Source organism: Neodiprion pinetum, chromosome 5, assembly GCF_021155775.2.
Source record: "Neodiprion pinetum isolate iyNeoPine1 chromosome 5, iyNeoPine1.2, whole genome shotgun sequence".
NCBI classification, from domain to species: Eukaryota; Metazoa; Arthropoda; class Insecta; order Hymenoptera; family Diprionidae; genus Neodiprion; species Neodiprion pinetum.
The window spans coordinates 32,728,536-32,752,116 of NC_060236.1; the positions used below are offsets into that span (position 1 = coordinate 32,728,536).

The window sequence follows — 23,581 nt, forward strand, 5'->3', positions numbered from 1 at the left end:
CCGAGAGAAGTCGGGACGTATACGAGGGACTTGATTCCCAGATTGTATTTGAGTACACAGCTGCTAAGGTAAGGTTTTAACAGCCGCGTTTAATAATGGAAGCAAAGCGCCGAATCGAATTCAACGTAGCTGTTCGTGCGATCCTTCGTCACCGTGTATGAGTAGCCAAGAGTATAAATATAACATGCAATCGAATAATGTAAGAATCCAAATAAAAAAGAAAAAAAAAAAATACAGTGTTTAACCACCAGAAAAGTGGAAAATAAATTACTAAGATATCAAGCTATTTGACAATTCACTCAAATTCTATATACATATATATATCTATATATAATTGCAGGTCTTCATCGATTAATCCGTATAACATATTTTACCTACTTTTTGTTAGCTCCGAAAATTTCCCGACTTTGGAATTTCGCGCAAGTGAGAAAAAAAAAAGTATAATTACGTTAATTTTCATGGAGATATCTTTGGTTATTGCAGAGATTTGAAGCGACATCTGATCGATTGAGTGAAAGGAATTGATTTCAAGAAGCATTGAAAGGATCCCGATGTGTGAAATGGTGAAATAAAAACGGCAAACGACTAGGAAGAATAAATTTTACATAACCCTTTTACGTCGTTACATGTACAATACGTATAATGATGCATTATACCGAAACGGCAAATGTGTACACAAACTACACGCTGTGTTAAAGACGGTGAAAATACTTTCCCGTTGCACGTGAGAGTTAAGAATAGAAGTACACAGAAGCCGGTCGGAAAAGGCCCGAGGGGTGAAAAAAGAGGCTCGCCTCTGCACAAGTAGTAAAATACCAAGTGAGCGTCTTTGGGCATTTCGAACAACAAATGCGATCAGTGTTCAGGGTAAGAGACAGAGAGAGAGAGAGAGAGAATGAGAGAAGGAGGCTCATAAGTCGTTTTATACTCGAGCCAGCTGTGCAGCTTTTGCTTTTTATCTTAAATTTAGCCGTTCAATTAGAGTGGAAGGAAATTTTGTGACATTTTCTTGGGCGGGCAATCTGAGAAAATGAAAATGAAGGTGAATAAAAAGCCGCGGATGCGATGCACGGCAACGGAAGAAGACAAAGCCGAGAGAAGTGCCCCCACCACCTTTCCACCAACTCTCTCTCTCTCTCTCTCTCTCTCTCTCTTCTTCTCTCTCGGCAACTTGATTGGAAGCGACATGCTATTTGCAATTTGCGTCGATATAGGGGATGAGGGGAGGTTCTTAGCCGTTTTCCCACCGCCCCGCATGTGAACAAATTTTATATTTCCTCATCTTCGATGCGGGAGCCGAAAGACGGCCGCGGTAAGTTCGAGGTTATTACTTTTCCCCGGTGTAATATAGGTAGACATAACACGCATTCGACATCATCGTAACTTGTATACCGGGACAATCTCTTGAAACTTGAAAATGAACCGCGCATGCGCCAAATAATTAAATCTCATTGGTCGGCGAAATCTTTCCCGCAGCGATACTTTTGTCTTGCGATGCAGGCGGGCCAACCTACGCAAAATGTCTACGTTTGAACTTTTAAAGAGCGTAAGCGTTAAATTCCGACCGTTCTTTGACGATTCAACTTTCCGACCCATTAACAAAACGCTTCGCAAACCTTTCCGAGTCACTGCCTCAATTATTTAAGATTCTAACCTCGAAAATTCGTATCAACTACATCGCCGGCAGAAGCAGTTTGACAGCTGAAACTCGGGTTGGCCAGCCTGCGCGAACAGCCGATAAAACTCGCGCATGCGCACTTGATTTTCAAGTTTCAAGACATTGTCCCGGTACATATATATATATACATACACTAGGGTGGTCCTTATTCAGGGTGTCGACCAATTTTTGCCAGACCATTCCCCAAATCGACTTCAAATAATTCGAAAACAATCGCCTAATTTTTTCCGATTTTTACATCGACTCTAAGACAGTCCGCATTGTGATCGAAGTTTCTTACGGAAATTAACATGGGTGAAATTTTTTTTTCTCAGTATACATTTTATTGCAAGAGTAATAATGTTCCAAATAATCTGTAACCGCGAGGTTTTGGTGAGAATCAGTGCTACTATCTGGGAAAAAATACACATCATCGTACCAGGCAATCTAGACGAATTGCACAACCTCGAAACCCGACTTTTTTTTTTTATTTAGAGGAAGTGCAATTCGTCTAGATTGCCTCGTACGGTGATGTGTATTTTTTTTTTTTTTTTTTTACACACAGTATCACTAACGCCGACTAAAACCTCGCAGTTACAGATTTTTTGGAACATTATTACTTTCACGATGAAATATACAGTGCGAAAAAAAGTTTTTCTCACGTCACTTCCATAAGAAACTTCGATCACAATGCGGGCTATCTCAGACTTGCTGTAAGAATGTGAAAAAATTTGGCGACTCTTTTTAAATGATTTGAAATTGATTTGAGTGATGTGGCGGTGTAAAAATTCGTCAAGACCCTAAACAAGGACCACCCTAATATACACACACATCTTTCTCTCCGTAGGATCTCGTCCTACGCGTAGCGACGTAGATACGGCTGATAAATCTTAGCCGAAGGTGTGATCTGTTGTAAATAAATAAACGAGCTGCCAAGATTCGCGGCAGAGTCTCGAGGACGTCGTGCGGTTGTTCAGGATCAGCCAGGACCAGCAGCAGGATTAGTTCCTCCGTAATTGTGGCTTCTGGCATTGTAAATTATAAACAAGAAGACGAGCAGGTAGGTCTGCAAGCTTCTCCGAACCTCGACGCTTCCCCGTTTCTCTCTCCTTGCGTTTCTAGTCCTGATTATGTCACGTTATCCCGAAAGGCAAACTTTGACAAAGGTACAACCTCCCCGCAGGGTTACGCGGAGGTCCGAAAGAGGCGAGAAGTCGACGCGACACGCCAATTCGCATGCGATTCGCCCGTTTCTACAGCGTCTATGCGCCTACGAGAGACCGACGAAAATTCGACACGGCAACGCGGTCAAACCCGTCAACAAGTTACCGTGACAGTTACACTGACCGGATGCGAGGGTCGGAAGTTTCTCGCTTTTCAAACCTAAGGACACGCCGATTTCTCATAGCTTCGTTACTCTCGAGAGTTGAATCTTAACGTCTGACTTGGCAAGAATCTGGTGCTGAAGAATCCTACACTGAGAATAGAGTATATTTCGTTGACTATTTTCAGGAATCACTTTATTAACTGTTCAAAAAAAAAAAAAAAATTATCAACGTGTAACGAACGTGCGTTCCGTGTCACAACTACGATAGAAATTTTTCAGCATTTGAAGCGAACGGAATATTTAACCTCTCGCTAAAATACGTCTGTTATTAAAAACATATTTGCGGAAGATGAAGCGAAAATCGATTGAATTTTTTTTTTTTTTTTTTCACTAATTGTGAGATATTTCACGCCATATCTTATTTCAGGATTCGAAGTTCATAAGCTGACGTTACAATATCGAAGATTGTCCGAGATTCTTCCAACGTTTAAATATCGCTGCAGTGTGTTTTTGTTCGTAAATTCTTGATCTGGATATGCGAAGTTATGTTTGAGATCAGGCGCGTGCGATATAAGATTTATTTTTGGTTTGGAAAATGTGACACCGAATAGGATTTTCAATAAAATATTTCGTTGATTGACTATTGATAAATATTCATTCGGTATCGATATTCAAGTATTTTAACATCGTGTTAGATTGTTTTGTATAACAGGATACTGTTTCTGAAGAGGTAGATCACTTATCAACTGTTAACAAAGTCTTCAAGTACGCTTATACAAATCCACGATTTCTCATCTATAACTAAATATTTATTTCGCCATATTCAAACATACGATTTGTTAACGGTAAATAAATCCTGTTCGTTATAACAAAACTATTTTCTCACAATCAGTGTAACTGCGATGATAATCTCGTCGGGATATCTCCTCCATAAAATTAGATCATTGACTACAAATCGTCAAGTAATGAAAACGGTACATATCTACCCTATAAACAAAAATCTTCAATATCTCCTCAGGATTCGTTTGGATGAAAGAACCTTCTCAAAAGCAATTGTATCCCGATTATTTCGTCCTGAAAGTTTTTCCATAGAATTAACAAATGTCCCAATAAACGACGTTTCACTGCTAAACTTATACCGTAGTCAATTCTACGTCTATTATTCATCCGTCGATGAATGTAAATGGAAGATTACCGATACGTTCGGTACGAGTTTTGCCGGATAGAGAACGATTTTCATAAACGTGAGGTCGAGAAGCTAATTGAGTGAAACATGGACCAAATTCAGAATTCTTCGGAAGCACTTTAGAGTTGAGTCTTTGCGCTCAACTCGTACTTTCGATCATCGGCGTTGCGCATACGATTAAATTTCCATCCACAAAATTCGATGGGAATTTTTTCTTACACCGTCGCGTCAGCTCATCAAAACGTACTCCTTAACCGAGCAAATCGCAGAGTGGAATAAGAACAAGCTTGTGTACAAATCGTGACGAAGAGAGAAACGAGAGAACAGCGTGAGAAAGGAAAGAGAAGAGGTGTTGAGAGAGAGAGAGAGAGAAAAAATAAATAAATAAAAAAAAAATGAACAATCGTAACGATAACAGTAATAGTTATAATAATAACAACAATAATAATAATAGAACATCCGAATGCCACGGGTGAAGCTTATATTGAAAACCTGTAGCGAAAAGAACGCTTTAGAACCCATAAAACATTTGTTTCCCTCAGCGACGGTTTTTCTCCCGCGTATACCGTAAAGCTACGTGGGGCGAGAGAGGAAGAAAAAAAAGAAAAAAATCGGGAAAGAGAACGAAAAGCGAGGGACTCCAAAGTATATTGCATGCACAAACCGCGGATTTTGAATTGAATTTGAAATCAGGTCTCGATTTTATGGTCTAACCGTAAGAGTGTCAACCGCTTTCTGCGCCGCCCTTTCATACGCACATTATTATACAAGGCATCCCTTGTTTTCCGATGATACGGGAAACGAGTAAATTTGAAAAAAGAAACATTCTCTTTATCGTTTCGGTAAAATTCTCTATCCCCGATAACAACGGTAATACTGATAATAATAATAACCGCGACAATAACTCGGCGTAATTGATAGAATTGAATTGTTTCGTCTGTTTTTGAAATTAAATTTATAAAAATTGACGACAAGACTTGGAAATTCGAAAATAGTAATAACAAGTGTTGCAAAACGAATAAGTAACGAGGTTGAAATTGGTAACGTTGACGCGATGAAAAGTGGAGGGAACGAATATCGTCGCTTTGCAATTTTAGAATGTTTTTGAAATAGTTGAATTTTAAATATGCGACGACGTAGTTTCTGCTTCATTATACCGTTTACCCAATTTCGGGATAATCCTAAAGTTGCGACATAAATATATTTTTCCCAACATTCATCGTCACGTCAACGTCACTACAACTTTCAACCTCGCGAATAGAGTAAGAGTTACAAATACGATTGGCTAGATTTATCGCAACTGATGTAGATTACGACTCCGAAAAAATTGATGTTCACATATTTATCACGGAAGATCAAAAATTCACATTAAATTTTTTTTTCGTTTATATAAATACATATCGATTAACGACGTTGAAAGTAGCCACAAACAATTGAGCAAGTTTCATTATTAATATCTTCTCCGTTATAACGACATGTATATATATGTGCACACACTGCGATACGCGATGAAAATATTTCGTCACATGTGATTCGGGAGGCATTAAAAAGAGAAAGAAGAAGACGAATAAGAGGAAGAAAAATTATAATAAAATATTCCACCTCGGCGTGTGTTAATGCATGAATGATTATACAGGTATAGTTATTATTTAGTCTGATAATTAGCATCGGCATTAGCCTCGAGCACGGTGTGTCAAAATTCGAAGGTTCATCATCGATATATTATTTAATTACTCGTTATTATCAATTTCCAAACATGATAACGAGCCGCACAATAGCAAGCATCGGGTTTCCTTTCATTTCATTTCATATTTTTCCGATCGGTTTTTAATCGATTATCTTGTCCGGGATAACGAATATACGTATATATATATATATATATATATATATATATATATATATGTACACACACACACGCATACACCCAGGTATCGCAACCGCACATAGTCTCCGGAACGATTGTATGAGAGAAAATAAAAAGAACGGTTACCTTACCTGATCGTTGTTCTGATGATCGTGGCCGTAGGATGCGGATGTGTCTCCGTTCGGGGTCGTAGAAGCAGAAGGTCTCTGGGATGTTGACAGGTTAATCGCAACGTCCCCGTCTTGATCATGATCCATTATGCCATCGTCCTGAAAAACAATACCGAGAACGAAACGTTAATTTTTTTTTTTCTTTTCTTTCCTTTTTCTTTTTTTTTTCTTTTTTGACAAAATCCAAACCCGATACCGCGATGCGATTCACCATTATCACGTCTTTGATTGTTTCACGTGGAAACAATCACGAATTAGCGCGGAACGAATTCTCGCGTGACGAGAAAAAAAAAAAAAAAAAAAAGAATCAAAGAGAAATCAAACGCGTGCTTTTTCACCTTGGGAAAAAATAATCATCGCTCGCGCGTATTCGAATGACTGTCGGGGACTTGGCGAAATAAAAAAAAAATATACATATATATATAAATAAATTACACAAATATTTGACGTCATTAAAATTTTGTCGGTCAGTTTCTACTGTGGTAATTTTTCCTTGTCTGGAATTTGCTTATTTTTTTCACCTTCTATATTTTTTTTTTTTTTTTTTATTCAATCGCTACTCAAAAATTCGACAGTTTATACGTTTTTTATAAACTTCTTATATTCACATAGGGCGGGGGGGGGGCAGAATTGAAACCATCGAGTGTATAGTTTTTGAACGTTTGAAAAACCATGACCAGAAACGATTGAAATCAAAGATGGAGAACTAATGGAGAAAAGATCTGAAGAAGAATGAACTCATCTGCGCCGGTTCATTCATGGATCATCGACCGAGTTTGAAAGAGCTGAGAAAGTGTAAAAAATTTAAAGTGCTATGAACGAAAAAAAAAAAAAAAAAGCAAAGACACGTCGCCCAAGAAAGTGAAAAGAAAAAAATGCGAACTTGTTTGTATATGTATATATATATATATATATATATATATATATATATATATATATATATATATATATATATTATATATATATATATATTTCTCCTATACAATTGTACATACATTTTGGTTTAAATACCGACTGAAGAACGAAATTTTCTTTTCGGGTAGAAGGACTTGTACTAAATGTATGTAATACGCATTTACATACATGTATATGTATGCATATGTAGTTACGCGGTAGAAATGTTGAGAACGCGAGATAAATATAGAATGGCGAACGGGAGGCTGTGAAGCCGGTATGTAATAAATATATATATACATACATATATATATATACCCACCATAGATACAATAATCGGTCGTAAATCAGCCTCAACACTTGTCTCATTGATAGTTACTTCTTCTATGCACCCCATGTATGTGATATATGAACATGTATTGTGACAATAGAACGGTGTGATTCGGGAATAGAAAAAAACAAAAAAACCAAAAAAAAAAAACAAAAAATTAAATGAAAGAAAATGAGAATTAACAATTTACCACATCCGAAATAATGAAAGGGTAAAATAAATATTCGCAATTACTTGATCGATCCTCCCATGTGTCGTCCCGTGTTCAATTAATCGATCACAATTGACACGCCGACTGTCAAATATAGCAATTTGTAATCCAAAAACTTGCACAATATCTTCCACTTGTAACAACACATGTCGTTCACTATCGCGCATATGTATCAATTAATAAGCGTGTGTATACGTAGACGCGTTAACATTGTGCCGAAATGAATAATAATCGTATAACATGTATTTCGTTCGAAAGAGGTGAGAAACAGAAGGAAAAAAAAAAAAAATTATTAAAAAAAAATTAAAAAAAAAAAAAAAACAATTGTGCCACTAGTCAGTTGTTTCATTCACACGTCCTGAATCCACGAAATAAACATAAATCACTCCGATATTACGAACGTAAAGACGGTTGATAAAAAAAATATCAAACGACACAATTTTACAAAAATCAATCACAATATCCTTTACGTTCGATTATTCTTACGAGACGCGATCGATATCCGAACAAACCGATCAGAGATAAAAGTAAGGTGAACCCGCGGTGGCTGTGTGAGAGAGAGAGAGAGGGAGAGAGAGAGAGAGAGAGGGACGAAGGTAGAGGGGTTCGGAAAAAAATCCGTTTCTCTCGCGGGTAAAAAGTTCGATTTTTTAAACCGTCCAGCTGCGCAGCGGTTTCGTGGGTTTGATCGGCTCGTCGGTGTGATACGAGCCGGTTTTTTTTAGGAGGCGATAACGCCGCGCGGCGGTCACAATAAGTGTCGTTGTGAGTTGCGAGCACGCCGAGGTAACTCTAAACACTAAACCCCAGAGAGCGCGTGGAGTTAGGTATGTGCAAGAGAGACTCGAGAGACGAAGGAACGAACGAACGAACGAACGAAACGTATGAAACGAATGGAGCAGGCAGGCAGGCAGGGATGGCAGTCAGGCGGGCAGGCAGGCAGCAGCGCGGGGCTTGTTGTGTAAATATAAACAAATATAGTTGAAACCAACCAACAGGCCCGGTTGTGTCTGCCGCGCGTCGCCCTCCCCCCTCCCGCCCCTCCCTCTCGCTCCCCCTCCTCCGACGCTGCCGTCGTCCTTCTCTCTCTCTCTTTCTCTCTCTCTCTCCCTCTCTCTTCTCTCCCTGTCGCTCTCTTTTCCCCCACCGTCTGGCGTCGTCATCGCCTACGGCACGTTCACCGCACCGCCAAAATTTACCACCCGATTTTAAACCCCCCCACAAGCCCCCGATCACCCCCCCCCCCCCCCCCGTCCTTGCCCGACGACAGACGACCACACCGGGCAACTGGATGGATTGGATGGGATGGATGGATGGATGGATGACGGCCAAACGACGATCACCACCGACTAGTGACTGCCTTGGATCAACTACCCTCGGGCGACTCGGTTTCCCCCCCCCCCCCCCCCCCCCCCTCACTTAAATACGACGCCCGAACAGTCTATACGTCCACCGAGTCACGGGACTAGATGTGTTCTTCCGATCCTGCTACGATATCTCACTGACTCACTGACTCACTGACTGACTGACTGAAGGAATGAACCAGACTTGCGTTGTAACCTCGTACATGTATGTAGTGCGATTTGTCCGGTTTGGTTGTGAAAAACGAGTCATTGTGTGACGTTTGTCGTTGATCTTGATGATTCGGTCGATGCTGCTGGTAGCTTCTTCATCAGTAGAGCCTAACAGAGATTTCCGCGGATGAATTGATTATGTATCACCCAAAGTAGCGTCGAGTCGTTTGTTCTACCTTGCGAGTCCGATCGGCAACAAAAGAAGATATTTCGCTCGAGACTATCATCGTCGATTGAAGAAGATTGATGAATTTGTCCCGATCTTTAGTACCGATCGAGTTCTTTTTCCTAACCTCTGAAATAGGAGAAAATAAAATCTTTAAAATACGGACAGAACAACACGCAGACAACGAAACTATTCGACGGATTCGAAAATCGGATCTTTCTTAAGACGTTCATCGTATATATATATGAAATTTTTTGCAACGTTGAGGAAACAAACAGATATTGAAAAACAACGTTGACGGAAGTATTGCTCCGTCATTCATGCTTCTTCCTGAAAATGCAATTTTTCTTTTCACCTCTCGCCGTGTTGTGTAAGAGTTTTTTTAACATCCATGCTGTTTACGATTCGACGTAGTTATAACGGAAAAACTGAAAAGCATACAGATCTTAGGATCTCAGGAATTGCTGCTCGCCGGCTGGCTGGCGAGTTTCGTGAAATACCAACAAATGTATATACCTACGTTTTATTTACCACTGCGTGTCGGCGCTTAAGGTTCGACGTTTATATAATAAATACCCGGTATACACACAGATGTACACAAAATACACACATCCCCGCATGCATGCTTGTACGAATTTTCTATACAATTCTTATTCCGTATTATGTACACACTCGACGTCAGCATGAACGCCAATGCTATTACAAATTTTCTTTTTGCTCTCCTCCCTTTGCCGCAATTCTTCGGTTTGTTGTCATAGGACGATATCTCGCCCAGGTAAGAACCTACCTCAGAAATGGTCCGCGAAACGAGAAACTCTGTTCTATTCCCATCACGTTTTTAATTTTTTGATTTGAGATTTATAATGATTTTTATTTAATCGTCATGAAGGAGGAAAAAAAAATTCACAAATTGATCGTTCATTCTCCGTTATCAGTATCCCTGAGATTGAATGGGAGTCAAACAGTTGGAGAAAATATCGACAAGGTTGATGCCTAGAATATCGATCGAGATGGATTCTTTTTTTCTTTGGTGCTAGAAACGAAATTATGCTTGGTCAAAAATTGTGGAATTTGCAAATCTGCGAATACATACAACATGTGAGTGGTATTCGAGGTGGTTGTTCAAGCGTCGGGTAGAGTTGGAGGAAGAAATACTGGAGGGTAGATGGCGGGGCGGGGTTGGAGGTCACGGATGGTTTTGCAACGGGGTGAAAAGCATTATATCCTGCACTAAATAATGAAAGAGAGGTTTTCGACGACCCGTCGGGGGGGGGGGGGGGGGGGGGGGGGGGGGAGGAGGAACGAACGGACGGAGTAGGAAACGTAAAAATCCTTGAATCTGAGAAATTAGCGGAGTAACGAGCTGTCGGGATGAAAAAAGGGTTACACACACGCCTCTCCTCCCCTGTTCGCCGCCCCATCTCGGCAGGCTAAAAGGGTTGAATTAATGTCGCGATAAATATATGATTTAAGGTGGAAAACGTTTCTACCGCTGCGGATAATTTTTTATCTCAGAACCCGCGAAAAGCACCGGTCGTAGAGTGCCAGTTATTTATTTATTTTTTTATTTTTTCATTTTTTTATTTCAATTCTTTTGCCTCTTCTCTTTTTGCACATCGTTCCTTTTTTCTCTCCCCCATTTTCAACCAAACACTCAATGCCAGAAGAGGAGCAACGGCAAAAAAGTAGAGAGACCGGACCCAGGGGTGAGACACGTCGTGTGAATTCACCACTAATTTCTTCTGCTTTTATAATTTACTACCCCGAACGTGAAAATTTACGTATAACGCTTTCAATTGTTTTCTAGGCGAGCTTTTTCCCCGATCTCCCTGCCCACCTTCGCCACCCCTCTTTCAACTGAAATCAAATTACGACCAAGAAGACTAAAAGTCTAGTCTAAAACAATACCCCGAACGTCGATTTAAAGAAGAGAAAAAAAACAAAAATACGCGGGTGTCAAGTTTTCAAAACTGTTTCATCATATCTTTTCAACATGATTTGTGACATAAAAATCTCAGGTTTTTCCATATCACCGTACACTTGAATTTCTATCACATTTTCTCCAACTCCCAAGCGAGAATTTGGAATGACGTTGAAAAGGTCCGGTAGCGGTCAAGAAGCGGATGCTGAAGTGAAACAAACGGAAAAGAGCAAGGGGATGAAGTTGGGAAAAGAATGAGTGAGAGGTGATGAATTTTTGAATAGTTGAAATCGCATATACGATGCAATATATAACAGGGTATAATTGTCTGGAGAAAGGTGGGGGTGGTGGTGGTGGCCACATAGATATACTTACACCCGTACGCGTAGACGGAGAGAAACTGGCGTTGGAAAATTCGTCCAATTATCGCCGGACTGTCTGAAAAGTATAGGGGATGGTATTTGGCTGGTGAAAGGGGTGGGGGAAGGGGACGGCGGATGTGTGTCGGGGTGGACGTCCTCGGACGGGAGAACCGCGACCACCGCGTCGACGGATTCGCCCCGAGTCCTGCAGGAAGCCGGGATTTTCCCCTCGGCGACGGCCTCCGACCACCGCCCGGGTTCCGTCGACTCGACACATTTTGGATTAACCGCTAGACATTAGAATACGAAATTGATATATTATGGAGGCCATCCTGGGCGACGGTCGCTGCGGTCCAGCCGACGACCTCCCTCCACAACCACTACTGAGCGGGGGATCTCGGTTACTCTTTAGGCATGGTTGCTCGCCGGTCGAATCTTTCATCGCATTATCTTCCCTCGTAAAACACTTCTTTATAGGTTACCAAATGTCTCCGGCCGAGCTTTCACCTATCTCCCGGAACACGTATGCAGGGGCAGGATGGGGGGAAGGGGGGGGGGGGGGGGCAAATCGGGGAGAGAAATAATGCAGACGTGCGCCAAAGAAGCGGGTTATTAGGTACCCTTTTCTCACCGTGGTTTACTTTTTACGAAGCTCAACGCTGGATTAAAACTACCAACAATCAGAAAAGCATGGGAGATATACCTCAGCGATTTCGTTTATTCTATGGTATGTTGTAGTACATCGAAAAACATTAGACACGTATTTTTTTGTTTCACGTACCAAATTGGCCGTTCGCGGGCTAAAAGGTACCCGTAAAATTTAGCTCAAAGGTATAAGGGATGAAACCCTTGGGGGTGAAAACACTGAGCATATTATTGTCGTCCGTTAGTAGTGAATGACTTCGAATTTTTTTTTTTTGTTATTTAACCTCCACCCTGTCACATGGGGTCTTTCGTGCTGGCGTGATATCTTGTTGCGTGTATATTTTGTATACAAGAAGACGCACGGCTTTCTCACCTCTACGAAAAAAAAAAAAAAAAAATGAAGCAAGCAAACGAACTATTGAATCTTTAACTAGATGCCTCGAAGGATATGCACGAATTTTTTTCAGAATTTTTAGAGCACTTATAATAGCCAAAATAAGACTAAGCCGTGAAGACCTCATGTGACAGCCAACGTATACTGAAAACCACGGGACGTGATAAGAGTTGAAAAATGGAATTAATCTATTCTTGGGAATGAACTTTAGGGGTCATTTTACTTGTTACATGGCCGAATTGGGACTTTGAAAGAAATGCGTGTCTCATGTTTTACGATGTACTAAAACATATCGCAACAATGAAGAAAATCGGTGAGGCACTCATCGGGTGCTTTCCTTGCACCCAAGGAAAAGTTTCATTCTTTCACGTCAAACCAATCAATCTTTCAGCCGTGAATTTCTATTGGAACCTCAAGGACGACTCTCATCCTGTTCAAGACAGTCGATCAATATTCAGTGCAACAAAATACGACGCTATTTTCTTCATAACTGTAAAGCTGGAGGTTATAATCTAGCTGAGGATCAGAACGGTATCCAGATTCCTATAGTTCGTCTTAACTGATCCTGAAGCTGGCGGTGTTTCGTTAGAAAGAAATAAAAACTAACAAAGTACGGGTGAGCCTGGGATATCTTTGCAGCGTTGGTGGCGAGGCGTCGGTGGTGAAGGTGGCGGCAAAGTTTCCATCGGCTAATGGGCTCTATATACAGCGGAATGAACAGTGACAGGAGAATCGACGTTCCTGCTAACAGACACGAGCCCCGCTAATTCCTGCCTCTGCAAGAGTGTCTGGTATACTTCATGATTGCTTCATTGCTCACCGCTCCCTCTTTTTTTCTTTTTTTTTTATTAATCTTTTTTTTTTATCATCATTTCTTTTCTCGCGGAGGGATCCTTGTTAGCATACTTATCATCCATCCCTTGGAATTAAGACGAAAGTGAGCGAGAGAAGCAAACTCCTTGGAGTAGAATAGAAGGAGAAAAGGAGGAGAATTCTACGTCGGATCGTTTGGTAATGGATATAATGTTGGAGGGTGTGTCTCTGCACAGAAATGTTGATAATATCAAATTGCTTCAGACCTGGATATTGGCTCGACGAGGCTGCGCAGCTATCCTCGGTATATAATGCTGATTGGATTCAAGAGTAAGAGCATTAATCTGCTGCTGCTGGTATTGCTGCTTTCTTTTATTACCCCCGAAAGAGAGAACGGACATAAGAATAAGAAAAAGAGGGACAAGTGTACAGAATTACGGGAACGAGAAATTCGGAAATCCGCGGGGAGGAGCGAAAAACGGAACGCTCGATCTTCGCCAGACACTTCTGCCCACCTATGCCAATCTTAAAACGAGGGTCTCTTGGATCTTTGGGTCGGCTTCGCGCCGGCTGGACGATGGCAGCGAAGGTTGATCAGCGCGAACTGATCTAGACGAATGACCCTAAGTGGTGGACAAAGCTAGATAAGAAACTAGCTTTTGCCGGGGAAAAAACGGGGGACCAGGGAGAGTCTTTGAATGGGGGAAAAGAGAAGGCCTTCTCCTGAGGAATGGACCTCTCTTTGTTTAGCCGTTTATAGTGGAAGAGATTTTCCCGGATTGGTCACTCGCACGATATAGCTAAACCGTGTAGGGTCAACCCCGTGAAATCCTCAGATCCGACTTTCCTCCTCCCCCCTCACCGTTTTGTCCACTTTCACTTCTGCAGTAGCGGATCTTTTCCAGTCCTTCTCCGCCGGTGCTTACGACTTGGAACCCTCGACAATGGTGGCGGGCATTAGCTGACAACAGAGGTGTGGACATCCGATTACCCTCGTGCAACTTCTGCCTCCTTCCACTTCCATCGCCATTCGCACACCGAGTCTGATTGGACGATTGGCTGCTGGCTCTGGGCCGGCGGAGCGCGTTCGAGGTTTATGTGTCTCCTGATGATCAGAATGCCCCCGAAGAGGCCTGCAGGATCTAAATAAAATCTCGGGAATTGGCCCCATTTTGCCCGGGACGAGACGAGGAGCTTTGGGATCTTCAGCGTGCACTGGGAGTCCGTTTGCGATTGGGAAACGCCGACCGCCGTCGGTCCGTGACGAACTTCCTCTCTGTTTCAACACCTGGATTCCACCTGGTCGCCGACGAGGTAACGAAACTGGTGTACCAGCGAGCTGGTGACTGGCACGGTACAAAGAAAGCACGAACGTGTAGCTGCACACAAACCTCTTTGAGTATTGGAACGGCGAAAGGAGATCCCGACCAAAGCGTCTATCCGACCTACAGTGTTTGTTTGGGATGTTTCTGAAAACATGGATCTACTTCAAGGCGCGTTGGTCGGCCGTCGGTTGGTCCTCTAATGGGTTTTGTGTGCCCCTCCCATCCCTCCCGCGCCGCAACGTTTGTTTAGCGCATCCTGTTTAGATTCGAGTAAAACACCACCAACCCTCCGTTTCCATCATATGCGGAGGCTGCGACAGATGATCGTTTGATTCCGAAACGAGTTATCCTTTCCGCCCTCCATGGTCACCATCGATTTTCAACGTGACGTGAAGACGCGCGCCGTTCGTCGATACTGCCAATCAGTAGTCAACTTCAACCTCGCTCAGTACTGGATCCTTCAACATTTCGTGAAATACTTAAAAGTCCCCACACGATGAGAACTGTGAACTTGGACACAAGATCGCGTCAACCCGCATGAATGCAGGTTTGAGAATTTGAGTTTTACTTCTTTTTCCTACCCCACGGTGTTTATTATTGGCGCGCCCTTTGATGTGAAAACGTAAATGGCGCCCGATATGGGGAGAAACGAGGTTCATAGTCTGGAGATTCCATTTTCTACCTCTTTCCAGATACACAAATTGATCCATGCCATATGCTCTGCGATATTTCGGTTGTGAATTTAACTTAAATCGATACCATTCATGTGAGAAACGTATCCTAAATGGCTTCTGTCTCTATTCATAACTTATATTGATGAATCCATATCCGTTAGGATTACAACAAAAATGTTCCGGTATCAGAAGAGGTTCCTAAACCTAGATACATCCGATGGAAAGACCATTTCTAGATTCCAGGTTCACGCTCATTCTTCATTTACGGTTTGAACGTGCACCGCGTGAAGCTGCGTGGAGCTATCGGTACTCGGAAAGGAGTGGTTATAATACCGGTCTTCGACTAGGGAGGTATAAAATAATGAGCTAACGGGAGTAATAGGATTACGCCAGAATCTCTAATAATTGGCCAGTTTAAAGGTGAAACTGGACTCCTCTGAGCCGCTAATGGGTAGAAGGACGAGAATTTAGATTATACGTATACCGAGAACTGTACTGCACGGTGAACTAAGCTTCAGCGTTTAATTCAGGGCACTGCAGCGAGTAACGAAGTATACGCTTTGTGGCCAACGCAGTCCTTTCGTGACTAATTGGATCTTTGAGGACGTCTTTTAGCCACGTGGTCGTCACTGACTTTAGGAATTGTGAAATCTGCGCACATCTGTGAAATACTGGCACACTGGAAAAAGACAGAGATGGGGAGATGAATCTGGAATTATTAATGACACGGAGTGGACCTGTCCAAGAGCTGTCGGGGTCATTTGCTCTGACAAACCATTCGAAACATCGAGTATGATGAATGAAGCCTTGGCCCGTAAGCTGTCGATCCCTTCAACGCCTGCAACGCTGTGCTAAAAAATTCGCTGAGCAATGACAGCAGCGCTAATTAGACTAAGGATTTGAAAATTTGGGATTTTTACCCTCTAGTTACCAGAATAAATCGCTAACAGTCTTCTTCTCAGTTTTATGTTGCCGTTTTGGCCAAAAAGACGGACAGCCTTGCAGTCTTCTTCTAAGTAGTTGGTGTAAAGACCATTCGCCGGGTTGTAAATCTAGTCGTAGGAAAATTTAGGTGATGTACATAGATTACGTCAGTTCAACGGGTCCCGAATCGTGGGGATAAAACTGCAACTCACCGGCCATATTTAGTGTGGGAAATGGTCAGTGGGTACTGGCATATCCTGAGGAATGGACTCGGCCCTTCGAAAGATCCCAGATGTATGCGAATGAAGACTCTATCCGCGGACAACAGGATGAAGAGCACAAGTTTCAGGATCGAGGATAAGAGACCATCGTTCTCTGGATTCGTGATAGTCGAATTTCGAACCGTAAAATCATGCCGATACTCGCGATACTGATGCGTTTTCAAGGCAACGGTGGTTTCCGCATGCGGGTTCCCGTTGCAAAGGGAAGGAGAAAAAGGAGAAAGAGAGATAGAGCGTAATCCTCACTTCAGAGGAATGTTCTTTTTAAATAAAATGGAAATAGCTCTCGATCCTGCCTCTTTCCGCCCTCTTCACTCCCCCCCCGACTTAAAGGCCTCTCGTCTCCTCCTTGCTCTATACGGCTGATGTAAATGAATAAAAATTTGCGGTGAGACGTTTGAGCCACCGCGGTCTCGCTCGCCTTGACGGGCATTTCAGGGTTTCTCTTCCACCGTTTTCCCCGTCTTCTTACGCCAGTCTCCTTTTTCACAGTCTCTCTTTCTCTCGCTCTTCTTTTTATTTTTTTTTTTATATACTCGAAAGATCACCCTGCAGTTCACAATCAGAGGTCTTTCCGAAAGTCTCCTTTATTTTCAGCTCACTGCTTCCCTCCCTTATACTTTGGGTCGGTTGGTTGGGCGGTTGGTTGGTTAGTACGCCTCAGCCCTGACTCACTTCGCGCGTCGCCTATCTTACTCCTCCTCTTTCTCCTCATCCTCCCCCTCTTTCTCGCTTCGCGCGTGACATCAGAAGAAAGGTTATCGTTCTAAGGATCATTATGCCAAGTCTTAAGTCGAGCTAATATGTTCCTTGCCCTGGCAGTATATCCTTACTCTAAACCCATCAACTACCACCCATCCTCCGCCTCCAGTTTCCAACACGCTCTGAGGACATGGACAATTTAATACCATTTTATAAATTATACATAGCTTTTTCCCTCCCTCCCTCCCTCCCGCCCTCCCTCCCTTCCTCAACTCTCTCCAGATCACCCGTAAGCTTTGCGCCAAGAGGTAGAGAAGGAAAGAAAAAGCGAGAAAGAAAACTCGGAACGCCAAATGAATTTTAAATCCTTTGGCGAGGACTATTAAAGCTTCGAAGGAGAAGAAGAACGAGAAAAAGAGAAATACGAAAAACGGCCACAAATCCTAGTCTTCCTATTTATGCATACGTTAAAAGATGGAGCGAAAGATTAAAAAATGATACGATACGACAAACACTCTGTGGTTTTACTTTCGGTAAATAAAAGAGCAAGAGAAGAATTATTCCAACGCGACTAATTCATCTTTTCCGCAAGGGCTCTGAAGCCCGTAGAAGGATGATGCTTAGACCTTGTAGACGTTATGAAAAATGGTGAGGTTCCTTTTTTCTTTCATTTTCTTTCTGCTCCTTCTTTTTTTATTTTTTTTTTCTTTAGCTCTCGTCGAGGGGTTACCTCCGCGGGGTGCAATCATTTCCTTATTGCGATATTGATACGTTACTTTGATAATATGGGTTACCACCATCACCGTCTCTATGCCTCTTCCACCCTCTTTCTGTCGCCCTTCTTCTTTCCCGAACGAACGTTGAGTAGCAGCAGCAGGATGGGACGGAGGGGCGGAATCCCGATTCCCATATCCTTCCGAGCCATCGATTCAAGGATTAGGTGGCAATTTTTCAAGCCTATACCGAATAATTACTCAATTTTTCCCCGCGAAGCCCTTTTCTCAACGCGCTCTCTCCGTCTGCAAGCTCAGCTATACATTCCCACGTGTGTTACATCGTCATACACAGAACCGCTCGCGCATAATATCTTATGTATTATACATACAGCCATACTGCACACTCATCTGATCGCAAAAACCTTCCATTATCGAAAATTATCGATGCGTAACAAATATCGCTTCAAGCTGGGACGAGACGAGGCGATAGCTGTACTTTTTATGAAAATTTTTCACCTTTTTGTACTCGCAATTTCTGTAGAGAGTAATTATACAATACTGTTGCGCGATTCACCAAATCGATGGTAAATTGAATCTTTCCCAATATATCATTCGAATTTTTAATCAATCACACAGAATTTTTTTCCAATCATCGTCACTCACAGATTTGTTCACTCGGTTTCTTATTTTCTGTTTTTCTTCTTCTTCTGCATCGAGTCATAAGCACTTTTGTTTGTTTTTTTTTTTATTTTCTCGTGCGCCAATAAATATTCGACGTCCCCCCTTATACATTTCTTCTCGGCAAAATCCGACGCGATTTTCCTCGCCAGGCTTAGCCGAGTTTTTTTATCCACCCCAATACCTCGCCTCCTGTTGTCTTATTTTAAATCTCCAATTATCACGACTCGTCAAACAGCGACAACGCGCAGTCCCGCAGCTACGGAGGGAGTCGCGTCGTCTTGACTCTCTAAAATACCCCCGCTTGCCTGTATGTGCCAGTGAAAGAAGAAGAAGTAGAAGAAGAGGAGGAAAGAAAAAGAAAAAGAAAAAGAAAAAAAAAACAGAAAATGAAATAAAATATAATAAGAAAGATATCGTGAAAACCAAGAGCTCAGCGCTTTCGCCTGGCGTTGGCGTCTCCTGCTTTTTTATTACCATCACGACGGAAAAGGAAGGAACAAACCCCATGAAGAATTTTCTACCATCATCTCAATTCAATCATTTTCCGGAGCTGGTTGGGGAGAAAAAAATTAGCAAGTAAGATTGTCAACAATTTTGTCAATATTTGCCAACATCCTTCAGTTGTTCATAATTCATCATTTGTACTTAATAATAGTAATAATAATTTCGTCACGGTTTCGAATTTTTGGCTCACGTATAGCCACGTAGAATACGTTGCATGGGATAATAAGGAGGTAGCTAATAACAAGCCCAGGAAAACTCACTCGACTCGGCCACTCTCGAGCACGCGGTAGAAAAATGTTTCTATTTAGTAAGGTAAGCTCGCTTTATTAAGAGAAAGCTCAGTTTCAGCCCCTCCTCGCAGTATTTAAGGAAATCTGTATAACCGCACTCAAGAAAATCCGTGCAGTAAAAGAAAATGGAAAATCAAGATGAAACGGAAGACTCGTCTTTGATTGACCTCGATACGAAAACGGTATATTTTTATCTCTTGTCTGATAATCGAATTCAACAGCTTTGCGGAAAAATTGTGTATCTCCGGTGATTGAGGCTGGAAAAAGCACAAAAAGCAGACAACGGTGTAGCCTGAAAAATAGTGAAACACTCTATTCGCCGATTATTGGGTGCAGCCGAGACGCGTAATTTTCTTCTAAATGCGAAGGACTCCTCGACCCCTCGACGGTGAGATATAACGTGAGGCGGGTGAGCCTTACGGGGGTTGATTTTGGGGGTGAGGAATAGCGGGGGTTGAGAACCGGCCGGGATGAGAATGGGGACGGGGTAAGACCACCAGCAGCTCTTTAAAAGAAAGTGGGATAAACAGACAGTTTTATACAGGGAGAAAAGGGAAATGTAAATTTTCATCGAACTGGAAGTAAGAGAAAGAATATAAAGGCTCCCGTGAATTCTGCGGGTAGCTGTCTCGGCATCGAACTTTGCGCAGCCGTTTTTTCCCCCACTCATTACGGTCCTTCGATACACAAAACAAACGAAAAGATGAAGTAAAAAATCGAAAACGATTTTCCCACATTTCTAAAAACCCGAGAGATTAACAACCCCTGAAATCTGGTGTAAACCTTTCCGAGAATCTTGTCGAGTCTCTTGAAATCTTTGTGACCTTCTGAAATTTGTTGGAATCTTTTGAAATCGTTTAAAATCTTGCATAATTTTTGGAAATTTTCTGAAATCTCCGCAAAAGATTATAAATCTTGAAATCACTTGCACTCCTTTGAGATCCTTACAAATCATCTGAAATCGTCTAAAATCTTTTGAATTCCTTTGAAACCATTTGTAATATTTTGAAATCCTTCGAAATTCTCGTGATCTTCGAGGTGTTTGAAATCATCCGATATCTCTTGTAATCTTTTGAAATCGTCTGAAATATGTTGAAATCTTTTGAAATCCACTGAAATCATTTCAAATCTTTTGTACTTCTTGAGATCTTCGTGATATTTCGAACCATGCGAATTCTCTGGTAATCTTTTGAAATCGTATGAAATCTCTTGAAATCTTTTGCAAACTTGTGAAATTCTTAATAATCTTTGGAAATTTCTCAAAGTCCCTGAAATCTTTGTAATCTTTTGAAATCTTTTGAAACCTTTGTAACATGGAAATCAGGTGTACATTAAATCCATGAGCGATTAATTCCTCGTGAAAACCCGTCCGATGCGCCCGTTTTTCAATAGCTCAATTCTTTTTCTCCCAAGGTAAATTGCATCGGCATTCGGTGAAAATTCGGAATTCAAAAATGGGGGGACTAGGGGAACGAGTGGATCAAGGAGTTGAGGATCAGTCGAGTCCAGAGGTATAAGGGTATAAGGGATTTCGAAGGATGTGGACGTGACGGGAATATCTATTCGCGCCGGTCGAAGGACGACGACACACCGGGGCGCAACAGTCAACACCGAGGGTCTTTCCCGAGGTCCTAATAATGTCCTGACGACTTCCGACGCGTCCTCTTCTGGGTTTTACGAGGACCCTACTCTACACCAGTCGTTTCGCCACCTCTTCTTCTCTCTTAACGCAATATCTCGGCTGTCTTTTCCCATCCGCAAGTGAAAGGAATTATTAATTTCGAATACGTGTTATTGCACAGAATTTTACGCTTTTATCACTTTTTTTTTTATATCCCCACTCCACACTTTGCTACGGATTTTAACCCCATTTGTTTCGTCACTGTGCTTTGAACCAGTTTTCTTGAAAACTCTTCCTAGCGACGCGACGCTGCAGGTGGATAATTATTTCATTCAGAAGGCACGAATTATGTCACGTATACAATTCGTTCTTCGGCCCCGGCTTTTTATTTCTCAAAAACCTAATTTCCGAGAGTTGGAAGGAAAAAAAAAAAAAAATCATAAAACTCAGACACGTTTCATGCGCCTAAGAAAATTCTTTTCTCGCTAACAAAAATTCCACGGTAACTGCGAATATCTTTCAGTTCAAACTTTATACGGAATATAACGTCAATTAAAATTAAAACAAGCATTTCAATTCTTTGTTGCAACATTCCACATTCGATCTGACGTGAAAAGATAGTTTGCATGCGAAGTAAGAAACTTTAGTACTCGCACGAATGCTAAGATTCAAAATTGTGTGATATTTTTACAGCTCACAGTGTTCACAATTCCGATGTGGCGATAAAACCGTCACATAAATCGGACAACTACGGTATGCTGAAATAAGATTCAGTAAAAGTTTTCAAATGAACTTTTCAGAGCTCTGTACAGATGATAAAAAATATCCAAAAGAAATGAAGTGTGATGTAAAATATTCGAATGAAGTGAAAAATAGAGCGCAACATATGTAGCAATAATTTTTTCTCCGTGACAACAGTTGTAGATACACCGAAATGCTTATATGGCCATACCTCTATCGTAATATGAGCAATACAATTCAATCGATAACTGTTTATATTGTGCATACATATACAAGTTACACATAGGCACGTGTATATTCTGCGGCACGGTCACTATCTATCTATTCGTGTCGACGCGACGGTATCTTTCTCCTCTGTGACAAAACTCAGTACCGGATATTGTTGCTATGTGTACAATGATATCCGCATCAGCATGGGATGCGGAACAAGCTTCGATTGGTAAAGCCGCCCCTCCTCAAAAAAAAAAAAAAAAATAAAGAAAATAAAGAATAATAAAAATAACGTAAAATAAAATAAAAATCCAATGTCACGCGCTACTCGAGCTCTACTTCAACAATTTATTTCACCATACAATTTCGGGCGAATGACGATCGTGTTTGACCAACCAAAAGTCGACATATGTTCAAAATTTGTCCAGGGAATTAACTGTTTAAGGTAAACTCGACGCGCCAAGTGGAAATGGATATAAATATACAATATTTTTCATTGTTCATTTTACTCGCTTTTTATAGGCTTGTTGCATAGTGGTACAAATTATTTAATATATGTGAATAATGTCGAAATTTTACATCACGTGTGTTTTTAATATGCGATTAATATTACGAACACTATGCAGTCATTTATTGCTCATTATATGTTGATGTAGACAAAACACGCTGAGTGGGAATCTGTTCAAACGAGACGACGATGACTTGCTGAATTGCAAACAAAATTTTCAGTTTCAAGCACGTGCCTGGACCTGATAATAATCACGAGATTGAAGTCGTTGCGTTGACGAAACGAAATATGGAAACAACATTTTACACGAATTACTTTGCATTCATTTTGAAAATGCTTTGAAGGATTCGAACTTGGGAAATATCAACATGTCTTGCTTTATTATAGCGACACATGGTTGACTGAATTTCAAACGATACCAAAGTTGTGGAATACCGATTTTTTCAATGACAATCTCTCGTTACGCTAACCTCACGAACTTCAAACTCATCTTCAATCGAACACAGTTTCTAATATTCTACCTTTCGCATACGAATTTTCACCGATATCTCTGTTCTACTCGTAAAGACGGATGCGAATCTTTTTTTAAACGCCACATAGCACGAGATTCTATGAAATCAGCTCGCACATTCTTCCCTCTCTTCGTCACAGATCATGGAAACACCGTGGTTCTGTCATAAGTTTTATTTACGATGACGCAATCGCGGAATATCTTTCCTGAAAGTTTCAGCTTGCTCCGTTTCAACGAACTTCCATACAGCTGGCGTTAGATGATCTACGCGACGGTGCGAATTCGTCTCGTCTGCCTTCGGGGAATAAACTGCAACGCCTCACTGTTAGATATTGTGTGTCATGGGAAAGAAGGTCGGAATGAGAATACTCGCGAGGA

At 41.6% G+C, this 23,581-nt stretch overlaps 1 protein-coding gene across 8 annotated transcripts in view; it reads right to left on the reverse strand.

Moving 5' to 3' along the window:
- Positions 1-23,581, reverse strand: part of FoxP (forkhead box P) — a 219,557-nt gene that overhangs the window by 87,780 nt on the left and 108,196 nt on the right. For 4 of the 8 annotated variants that reach the window (XM_046625291.2, XM_046625290.2, XM_046625289.2 and 1 more), the window contains exons 1-2: positions 7,664-7,822; positions 6,166-6,303 (exon numbers count right to left, since the gene is read on the reverse strand). In XM_046625291.2, the coding sequence (XP_046481247.1) occupies positions 6,166-6,303; positions 7,664-7,807 (282 nt within the window). In that variant the 5' untranslated portion in view covers positions 7,808-7,822. Of the gene's footprint in view, positions 1-6,165; positions 6,304-7,663; positions 7,823-23,581 lie in introns of those variants that run through there. The other 4 variants (XM_046625288.2, XM_046625287.2, XM_046625293.2 and 1 more) reach the window with 1 other exon arrangement.